At 44.7% G+C, this 18,332-nt stretch overlaps 1 protein-coding gene across 1 annotated transcript in view; it reads left to right on the top strand.

Annotated features, from left to right (window-relative positions):
- Window positions 1-15,041, top strand: part of LOC138663270 (oocyte zinc finger protein XlCOF8.4-like) — a 72,562-nt gene extending 57,521 nt beyond the window's left edge. Inside the window, exon 7 of the mRNA XM_069749445.1 lies at window positions 12,535-15,041. Within this exon, the coding sequence (XP_069605546.1) occupies window positions 12,535-13,571 (1,037 nt within the window). The 3' untranslated portion in view covers window positions 13,572-15,041. The remainder of the gene's footprint in view (window positions 1-12,534) is intronic.
- The last annotated feature ends 3,291 nt before the right edge of the window (window positions 15,042-18,332 follow it).

Here is an 18,332-nt window from a genome sequence, read left to right as displayed (position 1 = left end):
AAACACGACAAGTTGTGTTTCTACCAAACAGTTCCAGTTTGGTTTCATCAGACCATAGGACATTCTCCCAAAACTCCTCTGGATCATCCAAATGCTCTCTAGCAAACTTCAGACGGGCCCGGACATGTACTGGCTTAAGCAGTGGGACACGTCTGGCACTGCAGGATCTGAGTCCATGGTGGCGTAGTGTGTTACTTATGGTAGGCCTTGTTACATTGGTCCCAGCTCTCTGCAGTTCATTCACTAGGTCCCCCCGCGTGGTTCTGGGATTTTTGCTCACCGTTCTTGTGATCATTCTGACCCCACGGGGTGGGATTTTGCGTGGAGCCCCAGATCGAGGGAGATTATCAGTGGTCTTGTATGTCTTCCATTTTCTAATTATTGCTCCCACTGTTGATTTCTTCACTCCAAGCTGGTTGGCTATTGCAGATTCAGTCTTCCCAGCCTGGTGCAGGGCTACAATTTTGTTTCTGGTGTCCTTTGACAGCTCTTTGGTCTTCACCATAGTGGAGTTTGGAGTCAGACTGTTTGAGGGTGTGCACAGGTGTCTTTTTATACTGATAACAAGTTTAAACAGGTGCCATTACTACAGGTAATGAGTGGAGGAAAGAGGAGACTCTTAAAGAAGAAGTTACAGGTCTGTGAGAGCCAGAAATCTTGATTGTTTGTTTCTGACCAAATACTTATTTTCCACCATAATATGCAAAAAAATGGTAAAAAACAGACAATGTGATTTTCTGGATTTTTTTTTCTCAGTTTGTCTCCCATAGTTGAGGTCTACCTATGATGTAAATTACAGACGCCTCTCATCTTTTTAAGTGGTGGAACTTGCACTATTGCTGACTGACTAAATACTTTTTTGCCCCACTGTATGTGCTGTTTTTTTTTAGTTTTATGCTTGTAACCAGGGTAAACATCGGGTTACTAAGCGCGGTCCTGCGCTTAGTTACCCGATGTTTACCCTGGTTACAAGCGAACGCATCGCTGGATCGCATCGCTAGATCGGTGTCACACACACCGATCTAGCGATGACAGCGGGAGATCCAGCGATGAAAGTTCTAAACGATCTGCTACGACGTACGATTCTCAGCAGGATCCCTGATCGCTGCTGCGTGTCAGACACAGCGATATCGTAACGATATCGCTGGAACGTCACGAATCGTACCGTCGTAGCGATCGAAATGGTATAGTGTGACGGTACCCTTAAGTTCAGAATCCACAAATGCCATGACAGAAAATGATGATAATGAGCAGATCAAGGTCACAGATAACAGAAATTTAGGTTGTACAGTACTGATGGTAACAGAACTAGCGATTCTCTTTGTACGCTTAGGGCAATCAGAAATAACATGAGCAGAATCGCCGCAGTAAAAACACAACCTATTCTGATGCCTGAATCTTTGACGTTCAGCTCTAGACAAAATCCTATCACACTGCATAGGCTCAGGGCTCCGCTCAGAGGACAACGCCACAGTGTGCACAACTCTGTGCTCGCGCAAGCGCCGATCAATCTGAATGGCCAGAGACATAGAATCACTTAGACCAGCAGGCGTGGGGAACCCCACCATAACATCTTTAACGGATTCAGAAAGACCCTTTCTGAAAATTGCCGCCAAGGCATCCTCATTCCATTTAGTCAGTACAGACCATATTCTAAATTTCTGGCAATACGATTTTGCCGCTTCTTGACCCTGACACAGGGCCAACAAGATCTTCTCAGCTTGATCCACAGAATTAGGCTCATCATACAATAACCCCAATGCTTGAAAGAAAGAATCAATATTAAGCAAAGCAGAATTGCCAGTTTCCAGGGAAAATGCCCAATCTTGTGGGTCACAACGCAGCAGGGATATGATGATTTTAACCTGCTGAATGGGATCACCAGAGGACCGGGGTCTCAATGCAAAAAACAGTTTACAGTTATTTTTGAAACTCAAAAATTTGGATCTGTCACCAAAGAATAAATCAGGAGTGGGAATCTTAGGTTCTAAGGCAGGAGTCTGAACAATATAATCTGAAATACCCTGTGCCCCATTTTTAAAATCTGACGTGTTACTTTATGTGGTGATAACTTTGGAATTCTTCACAAAGGATAATGGAAAACAAATGGATCTTACAAATTATTTTCCAACTTCGCACAGTACCCTATATACGGTTGTACACTACTGTCTGGGCACATGGTAGTGTTCAGAAGGGAAGGAGCGCCATTTAGCTATTTGAATGTAGATTAGCTGGAATAGTTTGCAGACCCAATGTATTGGGGGCATTGTTCATGGTCACCTGGCAGCTCATAAGATGTCCACCATGAACATGCTTGGCTCTATCTTCTCTGCTTTCCATAACTCAAGGATTGCCTTGCTCATCGCTCTTTAACACCCTTACATGGATCTGGACTTACACTGGGACCCTTAGACTTGGACAGTGGTGTTACTTGCTATTCTGTGGTGTTATATGGCAAGAAGCTGGGTCAGAACCAGAAGGACAGAATACAGAATCAGAAGATACAAGAGTATTCAGTAAATGGGCCACGGTCACAACAGGACACAAATACACAAGCCGCGAGCTGAGCACAGAGGACTGAATGAGAGGAGAATAATGCTGTATCAGGCAGATTCCAGCAATATGCATTGAGCTTTAGTAGGGTGTGGTACTTTCCAATTGGCTGAAGTAGGGAGCAGATTACTTCAGCTGGAAAGCTGGAACAGATCCCAGATGAAATGGGACACTGTTGTGAATTCTGTGGCTGAGTTCACTTCTGTGGTCACAAGTGGTATTGCAGTCTCTGGGCTTCCTCCCTCAGGTGTTTTGGTGAGCTCGTTGGCTGCCTTGCTATTTAGCTCCACCTGAGTCTGTCTTCCTTGCTCCTTGTCAATTTTCCAGTGTTGGATCTGAGCTACTGCATCTTTCCTTGGGCCTGCTGCTCTGCTAGATAAGTGCTTCTAGTTTGTTTTCTGTTTTTTTCTGTCCAGCTTGCTATTGTCTTTTGCTGGAAGCTCTGAGAAGCAGAGGGGTGCACCGCCGTGCTGTTAGTTCGGCACGGTGGGTCTTTTTGCCCCTTTGCGTGGTTTTCGTTTTAGGGTTTTTTGTAGACTGCATAGTTCTCTTTGCTATCCTCGCTCTGTCTAGAATATCGGGCCTCACTTTGCTGAATCTATTTCATTCCTACGTTTGTCTTTTCATCTTGCTAACAGTCATTATATGTGGGGGGCTGCCTATTCCTTTGGGGTTTTTCTCTGAGGTAAGTCAGGCTTGTATCTCTATCTTCAGGCTAGTCAGCTCCTCAGGCAGTGTCGAGTTGCATAGGTAGTTGTTAGGCGCAATCCACTGCTGCTTATAGTTGTGTGAGGATAGATCAGGTACTGCAGTCTACAGAGATTCCACGTCTCAGAGCTCGTCCTATTGTTTTTGGTTATTGCCAGATCTCTGTATGTGCGCTGATTACTGCACGCTGTGTTGCCTGATTGCCTGCCATAACAGTACAAGGAGCCAACCAATGATTCCCAATAGAGGGAAAAAAGAAATCCTGACATCATTTTTTTTTTTCTTAGCTCTGTCTTCAGTCTTTTTTTTCCCCTAGACATTAGAGTGCTTCAGGACACAGCTGTGGACATGGATATTCAGGCTCTGTGCTCCTCAATGGATAATCTCGTTGTAAATGTACAAAAGATTCAAGATACTATTGATCAGAAATCGATGCTAGAACCAAGAATTCCGATTCCTGATTTGTTTTTTGGTGACAGAACTAAGTTCCTGAGCTTCAGAAATAATTGTAAGCTATTTTTGGCCTTGAAACCTCATTCTTCTGGTAATCCTATTCAACAGGTTTTGATTATTATTTATTTTTTGCGCGGCGACCCACAGGACTGGGCGTTTTCTCTTGCACCAGGAGATTCTGCATTGAGTAATGTTGATGCATTTTTCCTGGCGCTCGGATTGCTTTACGATGAGCCTAATTCAGTGGATCAGGCTGAGAAAAATCTGCTGGCTTTATGCCAGGGTCAGGATGATGTAGAAGTATATTGTCAGAAATTTAGGAAATGGTCAGTACTCACTCTGTGGAATGAATCTGCACTAGCGGCTTTGTTCAGAAAGGGTCTCTCTGAAGCTCTTAAGGATGTAATGGTGGGATTTCCTATGCCTGCTGGTTTGAATGAGTCTATGTCCTTGGCCATTCAGATCGGTCGTCGCTTGCGCGAGCGTAAATCTGTGCACCATCTGGCGGTACTGCCTGAGAGTAAACCTGAGCCTATGCAGTGCGACAGGACTATGACTAAAGTAGAACGGCAAGAACACAGACGTCTGAACAGACTGTGTTTCTATTGTGGTGATTCTACTCATGCTATTTCTAATTGTCCTAAACGCACTAGGCGGTTCGATAGCTCTGCCATTATTGGTACTGTACAGTCCAAATTCCTTTTGTCCATTACCTTAATGTGCTCTTTGTCATCGTATTCTGTCATGGCGTTTGTGGATTCAGGCGCTGCCCTGAATCTGATGGATTTGGATTATGCTAAACGTTGTGGATTTTTCTTGGAGCCTTTGCGGTGTCCTATTCCGTTGAGAGGAATTGATGCTACACCTTTGGCCAAGAATAAGCCTCAGTACTGGGCCCAGCTGACCATGTGCATGGCTCCTGCACATCAGGAAGTTATTCGCTTTCTGGTACTGCATAATTTGCATGATGTGGTTGTGTTGGGGTTGCCATGGCTACAAACCCATAATCCAGTATTGGATTGGAACTCTATGTCGGTAACCAGCTGGGGTTGTCAGGGAGTACATGGTGATGTTCCATTTTTGTCTATTTCGTCATCCATTCCTTCTGACATCCCAGAGTTCTTGTCGGACTTTCAGGATGTATTTGAAGAGTCCAAGTCTGATGCCCTACCTCCGCATAGGAATTGTGATTGTGCTATCGATTTGATTCCTGGTAGTAAATTCCCTAAGGGTCGTTTATTTAATTTGTCCGTACCTGAACACACCGCTATGCGCAGTTATGTGAAGGAGTCCCTGGAGAAGGGACATATTCGCCCATCGTCGTCACCATTGGGAGCAGGGTTCTTTTTTGTAGCCAAGAAGGATGGTTCGCTAAGACCGTGTATTGATTACCGCCTTCTTAATAAGATCACTGTTAAGTTTCAGTATCCCTTGCCATTGATTTCTGACTTGTTTGCTCGGATTAAGGGGGCTAGTTGGTTTACTAAGATTGATCTTCGTGGTGCGTATAATCTGGTGAGAATCAGGCAGGGAGATGAATGGAAAACGGCATTTAATACGCCCGAGGGTCATTTTGAGTATCTGGTGATGCCGTTCGGACTTGCCAATGCTCCATCTGTTTTTCAGTCTTTTATGCATGACATTTTCCGTGAGTATCTGGATAAATTCTTGATTGTTTACTTGGATGACATTTTGATCTTCTCAGATGATTGGGAGTCTCATGTGAAGCAAGTCAGAATGGTTTTCCAGGTACTGCGTGCTAATTCCTTGTTCGTGAAGGGATCAAAGTGTCTCTTCGGTGTGCAGAAAGTTTCATTTTTGGGGTTCATCTTTTCCCCTTCTACTATCGAGATGGATCCGGTTAAGGTTCAGGCCATCCAGGATTGGACTCAGCCGACATCTCTAAAAAGTCTGCAGAAATTCCTGGGCTTTGCTAATTTTTATCGTCGCTTCATCTGTAATTTTTCTAGCATTGCCAGACCATTGACCGATTTGACCAAGAAGGGTGCTGATTTGGTTAATTGGTCTTCTGCTGCCGTGGAAGCTTTTCAGGAGTTGAAGCGTCGTTTTTGCTGTGCCCCTGTGTTGTGTCAACCTGATGTTTCTCTTCCGTTCCAGGTCGAGGTTGATGCTTCTGAGATTGGTGCAGGGGCGGTTTTGTCACAGAGAGGTTCTGGTTGCTCAGTGTTCAAACCATGTGCTTTCTTTTCCAGGAAATTTTCTGCTGCTGAGCGTAATTATGATGTGGGCAACCGAGAGTTGCTGGCCATGAAGTGGGCATTCGAGGAGTGGCGTCATTGGCTTGAGGGTGCTAAGCATCGCGTGGTGGTATTGACTGATCATAAGAACTTGACTTATCTCGAGTCTGCCAAGCGCTTGAATCCTAGACAGGCCCGTTGGTCGTTATTTTTTGCTCGTTTTGATTTTGTGATTTCATACCTTCCGGGCTCTAAAAATGTGAAGGCGGATGCTCTGTCTAGGAGTTTTGTGCCCGACTCTCCGGGGTTATCTGAGCCGGCGAGTATCCTCAAGGAAGGAGTCATTGTGTCTGCCATCTCCCCTGATTTGCGGAGAGTGTTGCAGAAATTTCAGGCTAATAAACCTGATCGTTGTCCGGCCGAGAAACTGTTCGTCCCTGATAGGTGGACTAGTAAAGTTATCTCTGAACTTCATTGTTCGGTGCTGGCCGGTCATCCAGGAATCTTTGGTACCAGGGAGTTGGTTGCTAGATCCTTCTGGTGGCCATCTCTGTCACGGGATGTGCGTGCTTTTGTGCAGTCCTGTGGAATTTGTGCTAGGGCTAAGCCCTGCTGTTCACGTGCCAGTGGGTTACTTTTGCCCTTGCCGGTCCCGAAGAGGCCTTGGACACATATTTCGATGGATTTCATTTCTGACCTTCCCGTTTCTCAAAAAATGTCGGTCATTTGGGTGGTCTGTGATCGCTTTTCTAAAATGGTCCATCTGGTGCCCTTGGTTAAATTGCCTTCCTCCTCTGATTTGGTGCCTTTGTTCTTCCAGCATGTGGTTCGTTTACATGGCATTCCTGAGAATATTGTTTCTGACAGAGGTTCCCAGTTTGTCTCGAGGTTCTGGCGAGCCTTTTGTGGTAGGATGGGCATTGACCTATCTTTCTCCTCGGCCTTCCATCCTCAGACTAATGGCCAGACCGAACGAACCAATCAGACCTTGGAAACATATCTGAGATGTTTTGTTTCCGCTGACCAGGATGATTGGGTGTCATTTTTGCCGTTGGCTGAGTTCGCCCTTAATAATCGGGCCAGCTCGGCTACCTTGGTCTCTCCATTTTTCTGCAATTCTGGGTTCCATCCTCGTTTCTCTTCAGGACAGGTTGAGTCTTCGGACTGTCCTGGTGTGGATTCTGTGGTGGACAGGTTGCAGCAGATCTGGACTCAGGTAGTGGACAATTTGACCTTGTCCCAGGAGAAGGCTCAGCTTTTCGCTAATCGCAGACGCCGTGTGGGACCCCGACTTCGTGTTGGGGATTTGGTTTGGTTATCTTCTCGTCATATTCCTATGAAGGTTTCCTCTCCTAAATTTAAACCTCGTTTTATTGGTCCGTATAGGATTTCTGAGATTCTCAATCCGGTGTCTTTTCGTCTGACCCTCCCAGACTCCTTTTCCATACATAATGTATTCCATAGGTCGTTGTTGAGGAGATACGTGGCACCTATGGTTCCATCTGTGGAGCCTCCTGCCCCTGTTTTGGTGGAGGGGGAATTGGAGTATATTGTGGAGAAGATTTTGGATTCTCGTGTCTCTAGACGGAAACTCCAGTATCTGGTCAAATGGAAGGGTTATGCTCAGGAAGATAATTCCTGGGTTTTTGCCTCTGATGTCCATGCCCCAGATCTTGTTCGTGCCTTTCATGTGGCTCATCCTGGTCGGCCTGGGGGTTCTGGTGAGGGTTCGGTGACCCCTCCTCAAGGGGGGGGTACTGTTGTGAATTCTGTGGCTGAGTTCACTTCTGTGGTCACAAGTGGTATTGCAGTCTCTGGGCTTCCTCCCTCAGGTGTTTTGGTGAGCTCGTTGGCTGCCTTGCTATTTAGCTCCACCTGAGTCTGTCTTCCTTGCTCCTTGTCAATGTTCCAGTGTTGGATCTGAGCTACTGCATCTTTCCTTGGGCCTGCTGCTCTGCTAGATAAGTGCTTCTAGTTTGTTTTCTGTTTTTTTCTGTCCAGCTTGCTATTGTCTTTTGCTGGAAGCTCTGAGAAGCAGAGGGGTGCACCGCCGTGCTGTTAGTTCGGCACGGTGGGTCTTTTTGCCCCTTTGCGTGGTTTTCGTTTTAGGGTTTTTTGTAGACTGCATAGTTCTCTTTGCTATCCTCGCTCTGTCTAGAATATCGGGCCTCATTTTGCTGAATCTATTTCATTCCTACGTTTGTCTTTTCATCTTGCTAACAGTCATTATATGTGGGGGGCTGCCTATTCCTTTGGGGTTTTTCTCTGAGGTAAGTCAGGCTTGTATTTCTATCTTCAGGCTAGTCAGCTCCTCAGGCAGTGTCGAGTTGCATAGGTAGTTGTTAGGCGCAATCCACTGCTGCTTATAGTTGTGTGAGGATAGATCAGGTACTGCAGTCTACAGAGATTCCACGTCTCAGAGCTCGTCCTATTGTTTTTGGTTATTGCCAGATCTCTGTATGTGCGCTGATTACTGCACGCTGTGTTGCCTGATTGCCTGCCATAACAGGACACACCATATGCAGAAGCCCTAATATAACTAAATGACAGGAAACCAGAATAGTCAAAATCCCCATAAAGTGATTCAATTTTATAAATTAATGCACTGATGGTTATAATCTATAGGCGGAGTGAATATTTTGACTCCACAGCCACTTTCCGTGAAATTAACATGCAGTGGATATAATCCCCACCTGATATGCTCATCCACCCAGCTCTCCTGCTTTGTCTGTCTATATGAAGTGCTTATAATCCCCACCTGGTACGTCACTCCACTTTACACACAGACTCTTACCTCTGCTCCTAGTATTCACAAGGTATGTCTTTCAACTAAACCCAGCTTTACCTCAGTGTCATTTATGACCTTGTTTACTTTGGCTTGATTATATGCATCTGGTCCACTCTTAATTCTCAGACCAGAATGAACAGAGACCACTTCTCTCTACTTCACAACTGAATGCACTTTGTAGCACATATATTGCATAGCTCAAGTCTGCGAAGATCTGTGAAGATCAGAATTAAAACCAGAACTGGACGCAGTCACTGTAAACAATGTTTCTGTTTGTTTTCACTCTCACCCTTATAATCCTTTACTTTCTGCTAAATCCCCTAATCCCTACTCTTAGTAAGGAACTGTTCATCTCTTCTTCAATCCTCCCTATCCATCTCACCTCCTCCTCAGAACTGTTCATCAACATACAATCCTCTGTCTCCAAACACAGACAGCCACCTCATGCTCTCTCCTGCTCCCACCTGCTAACACTTTCTCTGCTCCTTCTCACTGCTGGTGATATCTCCAAATCATGGTCCTCCTCACCACATCCCCACAGTCATTTCTACCTCCCATCTACGCTCTATCACAAATTTCCGTAACCTCTCTAACCTTATACCCATTCGCCCAGCCCCCGCTTCCCCAAGTCCCACTAACAGGAGCTCTGTGGAACGCTCACTCTGTCTGCAACAAGCTTTCCTACATCCATGATCGTTTTGCTACTACCAAACTTTCCTTCCTCGATATCACTGAGACCTGGCTCACCCCTTCTTACACAACCTCTCCTGCTGCACTTTCGTATGGTGGATTCTACCTTTCTCACACACCCCGCCCCAGCAGCAAGCATGGTGGAGGAGTTGGTTTTCTCCTGTCAGATAGCTGCTCCTTCACCCCAATCCAATTACCACCCTCTGTTACCCTCCCTTCCTTTGCGGTGCACTCTGTGTGCATCTACTCCCCCTCCAACCTCCAAAATGGCTGTCATTTACCGCCCCCCTGGGCCAGCGACCACCTTCTTTTACCACTTCACCACCTGGTTACTTCATTTCCTCTCCGCTGAAATCCCCACTATCATCTTGGGTGACTTCAACATCCCCATTGACACTTCCCTCTCAGCTGCCACTAAGCTTCTATCTCTCACTTTCTCCTTCGGCCTCACTCAATGGTCTTCTACAGCCACTTACAAAGATGGCCACAGACTGGACCTCATCTTCAACCGCCTCTGCTCCCTATCTAACCTCTCTACCTCTCCTCTTTCTGACCACAACCTACTCACATTCTCTTCCCTCTCCACTCCTTGTCTACAACCCCAACCCACAAACTTGCACACCCTCCCAGAAATCTTAAAAACCTCGATCTACACTCACTCTCTGAATCCCTTCTCCCTCATACAGAAATAAGTTCCCTACACAAAGCGGATGCTGCTGCCACTCTATATAACACCACAATAGCTGTGAGTCCCTCACTACTTTCAAGGCCACACTCGCCACAGCTAAACAAACCTAATTCTCATCTCTCATATCCTCCCTGTCTCACAACCCTAAACAGTTAGTCAATACCTTCGATTCTCTCCTCCGTCCCCCAGCACCTCCTCCCTCCCCACTCATCTCAGCGGAAGACTTTGCCTCATTTTTCAAGCAGAAGATTGATAACCTCAAAGACAGTTTTGGTCGACAACCCCCAGAGCCCTTCCTCCCAACTGCCCAGCCCTCCATCTCCAAAACCTACTTCTCCACCATTACAGAAGATCAACTCTCCACTCTACTCTCAAGATCGCATCTCATCACCTGTGCACTTGACCCGATCTTTCCCCACTTCATCCCAAACCTCACCACAGTCTTCATCCCAACCCTAACCCATCTTTTCAACCTATCACTATCAACTGGTGTTTTCCCCTCAAGCTTTAAACATGCCTCAATCACACCTATCCTCAAAAAGCCCTCTCTTGACCCATCCTCTGTATCTACCTATCACCCTAAATTGCTTCTCCCCTATGCCTCAAAACTGCTGGAACAACACATCCATCTAGAACTGTCCTCCCATCTCTCTTCCTGCTCCCTCTTTGACCGCTTACAAACTGGCTTCCGGTCACACCACTCTACTTAAACTGCCCTAACTAAGGTCACCAATGACCTATTAACCGTCAAGAGCAAGCAACACTACTCTGTCCTCCTCCTCCTGGACCTGTCTTCTGCCTTTGACACAGTGGACCATTCTCTATTATTACAGACCCTCTCATCCCTTGGCATCACAGACTTGGCCCTATCCTGGATCTCGTCATACCTAACAGGCCGGACATTCAGCGACTCCAACTCACATACCACCTACTCACCTCGCCCCCTATCTGTCGGAGTCCCGCAAGGTTCAGTCCTAGGGTCACTGCTCTTCTCCATTTACAACTTTGGCCTGGGACAGCTCATAGAATCTCACAGCTTTCAGTATCACTTCTTTGCTGATGACACACAGATCTACATCTCTGGACCAGATATCACCACCCTACTAACCATAATCCCTCAATGTTTGTCCGCTATTTCATCCTTCTCTGCTAGATTTCTAAAACTTAACGTGGACAAAACAGACTTCATCATCTTTCCCCCATCTCATGCGACCCCCTAATGAACCTATCCATTAGAGTAAATGGCTACCCACTCTCCCCAGTCCCACAAGCTCACTGCCTCGGGGTAATCCTTGACACTGATCTCTCCTTCAAACCACATATCCAAGCCCATTCCACTTCCTGCCGCCTTCAACTCAAAAATATTTCACGGATCCGTACATTCCTAAATCAAAAATCTACAAAAACCCTAGTCCATGCCCTCACCATCTCCCGACTTGACTACTGCAACCTCCTGCTCTGTGGCCTCCCCTCGAGCACTCTTGAACCCCTCCAATCTATTCTAAACTCTGTTGCCTGACTAATCCACCTGCCCCCCCATTGCCCAGAGACTCCAGTACAAAACCCTAACCATGACATACAAAGCCATCCACAACCTGTCTCCTCCATACATCTGTGACCTTGTCTCCTGGTACTTACATGCACGCAACCTCCGATCCTCACAAGATCTCCTTCTCTACTCCCTTCTTATCTCCTCTTCCCATAATCACCCCTACTCTGGAACTCTCTACCACAACATATCAGACTCTCACCTACCATCGAAACCTTCAAAAAGAACGTGAAGACCCACCTCTTCCGACAAGCCTACAACCTGCAGTAACCACCAATCAACCAAACCGCTGCACAACCAGCTCTACCCTCACCTATTGTATCCACACCCATCACCTTGTAGATTGTGAGCCCTAGCGGGCAGGGTACTCTCTCCTACTGTACCAGTCATGACTTGTATTGTTTAAGATTATGGTACTTTTTTTTTAATTATGTATACCCCTCCTCACATTTAAAGCGTCATGGAATAAATGGCGCTATAATAATGAATAATAATAATGTTGGAGAGTGAAAACATTTGCACATTTGACATTTTATTGCCCAACACATAGTGCCCAGATTGTGCTCCAGGAGACACACACTGTAAATTGAGTGGATTGTTATCAATTGATGTATCTGAGTGTTTTTTGTGAGATGAGAGTTGGTATTATTTTCGCCTTCATAAGATTGATTGGTTTCTTTTTATTCGATATTTGGGAGGCAGAATGAACAAACAGTTGAACACTACGCTCTACTGGTTCATCCAATAAGGTTTTCTATTAGATTGTGAACTGCGATTGTCTTGGTAAATGATTAAAGTTTTTTACATATCTTGCCATTTTTATGGACAGTTTAATCAGAAATGTTCAAAAATATAAAACTCAAGGATATTTTATTAAAAAATAATAATTGTTTTTTTATCTTAGCAGATGACTGTACCAGGAGATCAAAGGGACAGCTGACATCTTCAGTTTTTAAATCTGATGATCTTCAGATCCTACAAGATACAACTGAAGTGATTGCTATTACTCCAGATATACAATCATCCATTCACAGCAAAGATCTGTCATCTGATCCAATGAAACAGGTCCCATCCTCTGATTCATTACCGACTACTAAGGAAAATCAAAGTCCCAAAAGAGGCATTCAAAAACAAACTGATCTTAAAGCAAAAAAGTTATTTTCATGTTCAGAATGTGGGAAATATTTTACACTGAAATCACATTTTCTTAACCACCAGAGAACTCACACAGTGGAGAAGCCTTTTACCTGTTCAGAATGTGGGAAATGTTTTAACTGGAAATCGGTTCTTGATATCCACCAGAGAACTCACACAGGGGAGAAACCTTTTTCCTGTTCAGAATGCGGGAAATGTTTTGCACGTAAATCATGTTTTGTTAACCACCTGAGCACTCACACAGGGGAGAAACCTTTTTCATGTTCAGAATGTGGGAAATGTTTTGCACGTAAATCATATTTTGTTAGCCACAAGAGAGCTCATACAGGGGAGAAACCTTTTTCATGTTCAGAATGTGGGAAATGTTTTGCACGTAAATCACATTTTGTTGAGCACCAGAGAGCTCACACAGGGAAGAAGCCTTTTTCTTGTTCAGAATGTGGGAAATGTTTTAACAGGAAATCTGTTCTTAATAGCCACCACAGAACTCACACAGGAGAGAAACCTTTTTCATGTTCAAAATGTGGAGAATGTTTTGCACAAAAATCAAATTTGGTTAGCCACCACAGAACTCACACAGGCGAGAGGCCTTTTTCCTGTTCAAAATGTGGGAAATGTTTTAGCCGGAAATGGGTTCTTGATAGCCACCAGAGAACTCACACAGGGGAGAAACCTTTTTCCTGTTCAGAATGTGGGAAATGTTTTAACCAGAAATCAGATTTTGCTATACACCAGAGAACCCACACAGGAGAGAAGCCTTTTTCCTGCTCATATTGGCCTGCCATCTAGATTTAGCAGAGCTGAACCTGTGATGGGACTAATGGATTAAAAGCATCTCTGCGGAAAGGTGAGGACTTTTTCTGAGTATCTGTGTTTTATTATAATGTGACTATGGGGTTAGTAATGGGGGTGTCTTATTGATGCCTCTCCATTACTAACCTTGGGGCTTGATGTCACCAGACAATACAAAGGTGACATCAACCCCCCAACTATTACCCCACTTGCCATCGCTACAGGGCAAGTGGGAAGAGCGAGGCAAAGTGCCAAAATTGGCGAATGTTAGAAAAGCGCCACTTCTGGAGTGGCTGAGAGCTGATATTTTTAGCCTGGGGGGAGTATCCATAGCCTCTTCCTAGGCTAATAATATCAGCCCGCAGCTGTTTGCATAGCCTTTGCTGGTTATTAAGTCTCCCATTTTAATAGCCAGTAAAGGTAAGTATACAGTTGCGAGCTGATATTAACAGCCTGGGACGCTTCAGGCGTATTACTCCCCAGGCTATAAACCTCTGCCGCCAGTTTTCCCTTTCCTGGTTACAAAAATTGTGTCGGAGCCCACACCATTTTTTTCCCAAAAATATTATTTCATTAAATGCATGTACAGTAATTTGCACACACTCTACTAATTGTATTTGCAGCTGACATCTATATATCTGCCTATTTACTGTATGTAATCCATCTCTTCTATCCAGTCGGCTCCGGCAGTGATTTTACAGTACCCGGCAGATGGATTACCGCCTTTACTTCTATCTATCTATGCAATATAAATGCATATATATATATATATATATATATATATATATATGTAGCACTGACATCTATATATCTATGTTATCTATATGTATATCTATCTATTCTAACCTGTCACTCTGTGATTATACTGTGAGCGGCAGATTAATTGCCGGCTTCTATCTATCTATCTATCTATCTATCTATCTATCTATCTATCTATCTATCTATCTATCTATCTATCTATCTATCTGTGTTTTGAAGAATATTTCCTTTGAAAGCGATGTGTAAATTACAGAGAATTGCTCTATGTAAAAGCTCATGTTAAAATCAAATTGCAATCGGATAGCAATCACACTGCATTCGGATGTCAATCGGATGCTAGGTGTGAGAAATCAGAATGCACTCGCAAGACACTCGCATTACTCTCCTGCGACTATCGGCAGGGAGACTCAGACTGATTTTTCACACATTTAAGTGTGACTCCAGCCTAACAAGGAACTCCTCAATGTCTGAAATCACATTGATCACATAAATATAGATTACGGTATATTGATCATATAAATATATACAGTGGGTACGGAAAGTATTCAGACCCCTTTAATTTTTTCACTTTGTTTTATTGCAGCCATTTGGTAAATTCAAAAAAGAGTTTTTTTCACATTAATGTACACTCTGCTACTGATCTTGATTGAAAAAAACAGAAATGTAGAAATTTTTGCCAATTTATTAAAAAAGATAAACTGAAATATCGCATGGTTCTAAGTATTCAGACTCTGTGCTCAGACTCTTATATTTAAGTCACCTGCTGTCAATTTCCTTCTGATCCTCCTTGAGATGGTTCTACTCCTTCATTGGAGTCCACCTGTGTTTAATTAGGACTTGATTTGTAAAGGCACACACCTGTCTATATAAGACCTCACAGTGCATATCATACCAAATTAGAATCATGAGGTCAAAGGAACTGGCCTAGGAGCTCACAGACAGAATTGTGGCAATGCACAGATCTGGCCATGGTTACAAATGAATTTCTGCAGTACTCAAGGTTCCTAAGAGCACAGTGGCCTCCATAATGCTTAAATGGAAGAAGTTTGGGACCAACAGAAGTCTTCTTAGACCTGGCCGTCCAGCTAAATTGAATAATCATGAGAGAAGGGCCTTGGTGAGAGAGGTAAGGCGATGTGCCCACGTTGCGGATTGGTGTGCGGATTTTTCCGCACCGTTTTTGAAAAATCCGCAAAGTAAAATACACTGCGTTTTACCTGCGGATTTTCCGCGGAATTCCTGCGATTTTTGTGCGGATTTCATCTGCAGTTTTACACTTGCGGACTCCTATTGAGCAGGTATAAACCGCTGCGGAATCTGCACAAAGAATTGACATGCTGTGGAAAATACAACGCAGCGTTTCCGCGCGGTATTTTCTGCACCATGGGCAGAGCAGATTTGGTTTTCCATAGGTTTACATGGTACTGTAAACCGCATGCAAAACAGCAGCGAATCTGCAGCGGCCAATCTGCTGCGGATCCGCAGCCAAATCCAAAACGTGTGCACATAGCCTAAAGAAGAATCCCAAGATCACTGTGGCTGAGCTCCAGAGATGCAGTGTTATGCTATTGGGGAAAAAACCCGAAAGTGGACTCTCTGGGACGCGGCTACAGAGCCCCTGAGGACGAGTGGACCAGATGGATCCACCCCCTATACAGGGAGTGTTAGAAGCAGGCCCAAGGGGGATGTAACCACAACTGCCGGAGCCAAAGGGACGACTAAGGGCAAAAGGACGAGACGGAAGCAGGAAGACTAACAATGGCTTGGAGCTGTAAGAGAGGGAAAAAAGGAAATAGTTAACAGGGAACTGTTATGTGACCAGGCTAGAAGAATAAAAAGAACCACGAAAGGCAGGAACAAAGGATTGCTGAAGGCACCGAGCTGACAGGCAGACCGGGCAGAGACTGAGCAGACAAGAGCGATAAGACACAGGACAAACTGAGAGAACAGAGGACCCAAATAGGCTGAGACACGGAAGGAGTGAACTGGACAGAGCCAGAGAGAGCAGCAGGGACTCGGGACCTGGGGACCAGGAAGGACACCAGCAGTAATGCAGGTGCCGCAACGACGATACACAGGCTTCTTACCTCAGTAGACACCAAGCTGAAATACCCGGTGGGTGCCACCATGATGGAGCTAAGCCACCGGGTCACGACCTCCCAGGGGACCAAGCGGCGGAAGAAGCGTGACCACGCATGTGCAACCACCGAAGCGCCGTGAGCCCGAGAAGTCGGGCAGAGATCAACGAGGGACCATGTCGGAGGTGTTCCGGAAGAAGAGAGATGGGTAAGGACCCGAAGACTGACCCGAGAGTGTAACAGTACCCCCTCTCTTACTCCCCCTCTTTTTAATGCTGGAGAGGAACCTCCTCATGATATGAGGAGCATTGATGTTACCTCGCGGTTCCCACAATCTCTCCTCAGGACCAAATACGTTCCAATCAATTAAGAAAAAGGTCCACTCCCTAACTGTCTTTTTGGCTAGGATATTCTGAACTTCAAAGATACCATCAGAAGTGCTTGGTTGAGGGGAATGAGACGGAAAAGAGTGGAAGTGATTAAAGACCGTGGGTTTGAGGAATGACACATGGAAAGCATTTGGGATTTCCAGCGAAGCAGGCAATTTGAACATGTAGGCTACATTATTAATATGACTTAAAATTTCAAAGGGACCAATGTAGCATGGACCCAGTTTTTGAGAGGGAATTTTAAGTCTGATGTAGCATGAAGAGAGACAGACTTTATCACCTGGCGTACTTCTTCACTCTGCTACAAGCTCCCTCAAGAGCCTCTTTAGTCTCCTACCAAACAAGGTACACACAAGCGGCTGATATATACATGTATATTCATACTAACATGATAGAATAGTAAAAACAGCCTCTATATGGAAAATGTGTAGGACACACTCATGCTAACAAGCAAAACCACAGAACAAATAGTGTACAAGTCCAGAATATCATAGCAAATATATATCTTTATTAGAAAAAACGATAAGACAGTGGACAAAGACAGCAAGGTAGGGGACGTAACCAAAACCTCATGCAACCTAGGAGGTGGATACTGGTCCCCAGATGGCAATACCACACACACCCCAAAAGAAAAACCTATGGGATGTTTGTGGCAGGCACACATAAATATCGTTTAACACTGTCACAGGGTATAAAGAAAAGATCATACAGTTCTATATCATCACAATCAATGATACCCATAGGCAGATACAAATAAAGATAGTAAAAGTGCACATACCACAAGAGTACAGGGGACCGCATCAGCTCCAACCCACCCCAACACGCGTTTCGGTAAAAGTCCTTCCTCAGGGGGCGTGCCAGGTACTGAGGCCGGTGGATTATATAGAGGCCGACCCCCAATGCCACACCAATGAGCGGACGCATCATCAAAACCGGCCGCACCTGTCTGTGCCTCTCACACATGGGCCCATGTGTGTCAGCACAGAATCGCGGACCGGAAATAGAATGACGCGTACCGCGCATGACCGGAAGTACACCGGCGGCCATTTTAATTGAGGGCAGATAATGACAACACAGCCATGTACAAAGGGAACACAGGGAGATAATACGAACTGCGCCTACACTGCATAGGAACCAATGGCGCCCCATATATAATACCAAAGAATAGCAAAATAGCAAAAATCACGGCGAATTGTGCATTCCCTGCAGGAAACCATATAACGTCACAGTCTCAGTATAAACGGCGACATGAAGTAACAATAATAACAACTAGAATCATATAATACAAGGGACATAAATACATGGGGTTCTGCGAGAAAGAGATAAGCCATGAAGAATAAACAGTACATATGCAGGAGGCTCACATCAATCCTTTATGACATATAATGGAAACACTGTTCACGATATAGATATTAGTATAGAAACCAGGACACAGATGCATATACATAAAAAATTGTTAAAACAAAACAATATCATAATACAAAACAAGAATGCATAATAATCCTGTTAACAATGTAAAGTCCACAATATGA

The sequence above is a fragment of the Ranitomeya imitator genome, chromosome 2 (assembly GCF_032444005.1).
Source record: "Ranitomeya imitator isolate aRanImi1 chromosome 2, aRanImi1.pri, whole genome shotgun sequence".
Taxonomy (NCBI): Eukaryota; Metazoa; Chordata; class Amphibia; order Anura; family Dendrobatidae; genus Ranitomeya; species Ranitomeya imitator.
This window is presented reverse-complemented; position numbering and strand designations above follow the sequence as displayed.